The sequence below is a fragment of the Etheostoma spectabile genome, chromosome 21 (genome assembly GCF_008692095.1).
Source record: "Etheostoma spectabile isolate EspeVRDwgs_2016 chromosome 21, UIUC_Espe_1.0, whole genome shotgun sequence".
NCBI lineage: Eukaryota > Metazoa > Chordata > Actinopteri > Perciformes > Percidae > Etheostoma > Etheostoma spectabile.
This window is the reverse complement of record NC_045753.1, coordinates 20,998,431-21,004,394: the sequence shown is the minus strand read 5'-3', so window position 1 is coordinate 21,004,394 and position 5,964 is coordinate 20,998,431. Positions and strand designations below refer to the sequence as shown.

At 40.5% G+C, this 5,964-nt stretch overlaps 1 protein-coding gene across 4 annotated transcripts in view; it reads right to left on the bottom strand.

Moving 5' to 3' along the window:
* Window positions 1-5,964, bottom strand: part of ankfn1b (ankyrin repeat and fibronectin type III domain containing 1b) — a 132,217-nt gene that overhangs the window by 19,980 nt on the left and 106,273 nt on the right. For all 4 annotated transcript variants that reach the window (XM_032502564.1, XM_032502565.1, XM_032502563.1 and 1 more), the window contains 2 exons: window positions 2,882-3,095; window positions 2,405-2,612 (listed from right to left, as the gene is read on the bottom strand). In XM_032502564.1, the coding sequence (XP_032358455.1) occupies window positions 2,405-2,612; window positions 2,882-3,095 (422 nt within the window). The remainder of the gene's footprint in view (window positions 1-2,404; window positions 2,613-2,881; window positions 3,096-5,964) is intronic.

The following is a 5,964-nucleotide window of genomic DNA, read 5'->3' as shown; positions in this document are numbered from 1 at the left end:
CACACACACACACACACACACACACACACACACACACACACACACACAACTCACATTCTCTCATGAGTTATTTGAGTCCTGGAGAGAGGGAACAATCCTTGAGCAAACTTTAGTAAACATCACTTTCCATTCAAGTGTTTTCAATTTAATGATACCTTTATAAGATGTCTGGCTCAGCCCTGGAGGAGTGTGTGTGCGCGTGTGCACACAAGTGCAAGCACAAACAGCCTAGGAGCCATACTGGCGAGTTCTAATCATTAACAGAGGAATGGAGCAGAGGCTCAGCAGATCACAGACAGTGAAAAGTGCTTACGAAGATGACTAATATTGCATCATGATTAGCATCCCTTCATTGCCTTTAATATGTTTTTTACTGCCAGCACAAAACAGAAGAGATGTGTGAGTTTGGCAGGAGTGTGTAGATGAATGCATTACTGGTATGCATGGTAAGAGATTGTGCTATGAGTTACAGTATTTGTGCGTGGTTGCTTTGAGCAACACCTGCGTTTGCTGTGGTGACAGCTGATGTTGTCGTGGCAGCAGCTTTGGTGTCCACAACCACAGTTGTTGATTCCCATTGAGTGGCTTTTGGGACCTAAACAAACTCTGGTCTGGTATCAGATCCGAGCCATGCTAAAAATTCAAGTCTATATAGGAAAAGAAATGATAACAGATCTGTTAGTAAGTGACAGATGTGGGTTGGTTCTTCACTTGCGTCATCATTTGTACAGTGTACAAGTTGTGATTGGCAGAACACAACTACATTTGGCTTTTCCACACATCATACCATTTTTTTGGGCTAGATTAGATTGGCGAAGGGATCTGGCAAATCAACTTGCTTCCTGCTCAAAGCCAAGGTAGCTTTTGTTATGCTACGATTCACCTGTAGGCCAGCCAAACTCAGGAGTAAAGGGGCTGTCAAATTTTACAAGGAAGAATATGATTTTAATACAAGAAACTGAAAACATGAGGGCATGAATATTGCTCTCATTAGTACAGACACACAGAAGAGATTATGGGTATTTTATTCAAAGAAATAAAAAGATGAAAACAGCTTCTTGAATCATTTTTTGTAACAAGTATATTTGGACTGCACTAATAGGCTTATAAGTAACTTTTAAGCAACTTTGCATGACCTCCCTTTACGGTTTTCTATTTACGGTTTCTCTAATTGCTAAACGACAGTGGGCACAACTGGAGCTACATGTGCATAATTCTACAGTCTGCCCAGCAGCAGTTCATGTGAACCAAACTCTAGTTTGTTTTCATTGTTTGAACATGTTTTTAAAACTCCACACGCTTATCCCATGACTTTAACCACAACCTGCACAACACTGTGGATTTACAGCACTTTGTTGCTAAATGCAAACACACTGCTGTCAAAAGTGTTATCCACGCATTCAAAACACAATCGGGTTTCAGTCTGGTGTATTTCAAACACTGCTGACTGCAATTTTAACTGAAAGACTTGTTGGTGAACAGTGAACAGGTAAAAGAGCAAAGATATCAATATGTCCAGGTAAGATATCTGAGGTTATATACACAGCTATATTAAAAACGTGAAAAACACAACCTTTACTATAGTAAAACTGTGGACTTAATGTTTTTCACAAAGTAATGGAGGTGGAGGCACTGGCAACACCATATTCATTTGGATTTATAGATGATGCTGCTGCATGGCAAGCCAGGACATCCAGTGTTCTTTGCTATTACATACCTTTAGCTTTTTTTCTAGTCATTACATATATTACTAGAGACAAAATAAAATGATATATCTATTGAAAGCAAACTGCGGATTTTCATTCCCTCTTGTTAACATTAAAAACTGGTATGTTATCAAATAAAAATGTTCATGTGACAGAACATCACTCTTTTCTTTAAAGGTCTTGTTTATTAGTGTGAAGGCACGTATATGACTCGAACTGTAAAGATGAAAGGTTTGTAATTTCCGTATTGTTGTTTGATGCTTGTGTTTTTACTCTCAGTGTGTTCTGAGTGTCAGTGTGTGTTAACTCAGTGAAGATTGTTCATAGCGTTTGGTTGCATTGAGCCTGTTTTGAGACGTGTGGCAAGAGTTGTGTTGCTTGGAATGAGTTTTGCAGGTAATGTGAACCACATTAGATCAGGTGAGTGTGATAATGCAGATTGTAGTTAGAGTTTTGCACATATGGCTTCAGTTGTGTTGACTGTCATTTACCAATCAAAAAAAAATGTAAACACACTCCAGTTCGTGGGTGTTGGTGTTGATCGCCAAATCAGCTGCAACTACACAGCAAGGGTACTAAACAGAGCATTCTTCACGTCACAAGCACATTGGGCAGCAGGAACTGTAGTCTGGATGGAAATGATTCCCATGTGACTGGGTAGGTACTACAATTCAGGTATGTTGTTTTCCTCTACTCACAGTGGGGGCTTTCCTTGGCACCAGCTTGCAGTAGCAGCTTGGCCATGGGCACGTTGTTGGTCATTATAGCGATATCGAGGGGAAGAAGACCCTCACTGTTTGGGGTGTTATGGTCCAGCTCCTCCAGACTGTACTGGGACAAAAGCAGCTGTACCAGGTCCAGCTCCTGGTGCTCCACTGCCTCAAACAGCGCTTCATTACTCTGGAACTGTGATACAAAGAAAGTGAAGTTATACCTCTGTCATGTCAGCTTGTATTGGTGAATGTTTAACTCTCGCTGCACACAACCATGTCTATACAGAATGTTTCTCATAATATACTTTCTGACTCGCAGTACAAAAGTGAGATGGGTGGGTGTATGATGTTACAACCTGAGGTTCTCTTACTATCCAAGTCTATGTGTTTTCCTTGATTTTTTTAAGACTATAATATTCCTGGGCTTATTATATTTTCCCTCTCAGTCTTGCTCTGACTTACTACGGTGGTTTTGCGCAGCTTCTCCTTGTCTCCTCCCCGTCCTGACACCACACTGTCCTCCAGGGCAGGGGGGTTGGTACGGAACTTTCCAGACAAGTTGCGGTATAGGCGGCGAGCCGCGCTTGGCGAGGACAGGCTGGTTGACTTGCGGGTTGGGGCCGGCTGGTGGGCCTGGTCCCCCCTCATTGGCTGCGTCATCTTGGCGGAGTCAGCCCTGGAGGAGAGACAGGAGGGATACTTTAGGTAAGAGAAAGGATTCAGTACATGGACCCTGGGAAGATTGAACACCTCTTGAATCTAAAGAGAGAAGATCACTGGACAAATGCAACAAGAACAAACAAACAGAGGAAGGTTCAGCACACTTTAGTTCAGAAAAAGCCATTCAACTACTCTCTTCTTCTTTACAGCTTGTCAGTTTATCCCCATAAAACAAACTGGGACTTGCCTAATTGAATTCAATTTGCCTAATAAGAAGTTGTTACTATAGGTCAACAAGCATTTCTACTTTGAAATGGTGGAAGAATAAAGACAAAGAACCTGGAAGGAAGGAAGGACAGATGTGTGTTTAACTGACACAATTTTAGTTTAAGTCCATTTTGGTCAGGAATTTTATCTTAATCCATTCACAAAAGAAGCTGAAAAACACAATATGTCTAAGGAAGGAAGTTTCTACTCTTCAGTATACTGTTTTAAGTGCCAAGGCATGTCAGCTCTGCATATCAAATGCTTTGTGTTGATGTAACAGTATGTATGGTAGTGCATGTCAAGCTTTTTGGATTGTGACAATTAAAAGTAAAGAAATGTCCACTAATGCCCCCTGTCACAGGTTGCTGATGTAGAAAGGTGAACAGCTGATCATAAGAGCAATTTTGTCTTTTTATCTTTTGTAGAATTATCAGAAACAAAAATATTTACACAGTTTAAAAATTGTTATTATAATCCCATTATAAATCCTATGATATTTAAAAAAAGGATCTTCAACCCCCTGGGAGGGCGGTCAAAACACCTGGCGGAGAACCACTGATCTACGGCATGGTGAGAAATGACACTGATCTGCCAGTAGGGCACCATGTTGGCATTATAAGTTCTATGCAGGATAATCAGCATACAGCAGCTCTCTCTAACAAAGATCTTTGACAGACAAGTTTTGCAGAAGGAACGGTCAATCTTGTCAAGCTCTGACCACCCACTCTTGGAGGAATTCACTCCTCTTCCCTCTGGTCGGAGATATAGGCTCACTAGAGCAAAAACAAACCTGTACAAATTTTTATTAGTGTCACTTGGGCCTTCTCTATGACACCCGTAGAAATCACTATTCCTGACAATCTCAAGGGACTTTTTGACACTGTCCACTATTCAAGTCATGAAATTGTTCTCTATCAATCTGTTGGTTGTGTACTGCCAGGATGGTTGATGTTTTGTGCCATGTTTATTGTGTTGTTGTATTTGTTGTTTATTGTACCTCCAACTGCAAATCAAATTTCCCCTCAAGGGACAATGGTAACTCTAAACATTCAGTTACGGATGCCATATGAGTCACCCTGTACAGGCAAAGTCTGCCTGGTAGCCGGGTTGCCAGGGCTGCGCTGTAACGTCATATATCTCTGATGTGTTTCAAAAGATCAGCATCTCTTGCCGCTGGTGTCTTGGCATCACTGGTATGACGACTATGCCCACCTCTCCATCCTGCCATGGGAACTATGTCGATGACAGTGTGTTTCCAGGGCGAGTCTGGTACGTGGTGTTCACACACACTCGACTGCTGAAGGAAATGTCAGCAGTACTCTATAGGCGATTGTGACAGACTCCGTGACGGGTCCCCCCAAACAGAGGCAGAGAGATAAATGAATTTCTCAAGGACACACTTAAAACAGCTTCCTTCTGTTCCTCCTTCATCTCCTAGCATCTTATCAACTTGTTTCCCTTTTAATCATCTTCCCCTCTCTGTTTCTCTGCTCTGTTCTTCCCCCTTACTCTCAAGCTTTTGCTCTTTCCTCTTATCTCCTTATTGCTTCTCATTTCTCTTCCATCATCTGCCTCGTTCTTTTCCTCCCTTTTCCCTCTCATCCTAACGCCTCTTTCTTGCCTTGATTCTACTTGGAATCGTCTTTTTAATGAAGTGACTATAATTAAAGAATTAGACGATTATTCTACCATCACAAACCCACTTGAAACATACTTTTGTAACATTTCTTTAAAAAAGTGAAAAGGTTTTGATGTAAACTGAAAGACAGTAATAAGATAATGAGTAAGTAGGTTATATAACATTTTCTAGGCATTTATGTTCCAAAAGAACGAGGTAACAGTATTGGAGCAGTTACATGTTTTTGGCATTTGCAGACCTAATCATTGCAGTAACCAAAATATAATTTTATAAATCTCTGAAGTAGGGCTGGGCGATATGGAGAGAATAAAATATCACAATATTTTTGACCAAATATCTCAATATCAATACCGCAACGCTATTGTAGTGTCGACTATTGGTGTTTTCACAAAATGTTTATAGAATGAGATTTTTGATAAATATTCATCAGTAATGTGGCTATAAAGACTAAGTGAGTAAAGGAAAATAATAGAATAGTTTCAACAGTCTGGTAAGTTCAGAAAATGAACACTTTACAATAATGCAGCCTTTAAAGATGGGAAAAAACAACACTTGTGCCATATAATGATATCACGACATCCAAAATCTAAGACGATATCTAGTCTCATATAATACCGATGTATTGCCCAGCTCTACCCTGAAGCAGTCAATGTGTTTGTCTTCAAGCCCTTGAGAAATGCTTGCTTATTATCAGTCACTCTGGAAAACATCATAAGTTAAATACTGCAAATGTAAATGTTGTTTTAAAAAGCAATGGCTTAAACAGAAGTAGGGAGAGGTTGAGGAAAGTAAATAAAGGTTGAGTTACGCTGGTCCATCATGCCATATGCCAAGAAGTATCACTCAGGCCAAGAACAGATTTGTCAAGGTGAGAACATCTGTAGGAAAAATGTTATTTATACTCCCGCTCTGCTATGGACGTGTGAGCTTGAGCCACGAGCATGAATACACACACACACACACACACACACACACACAC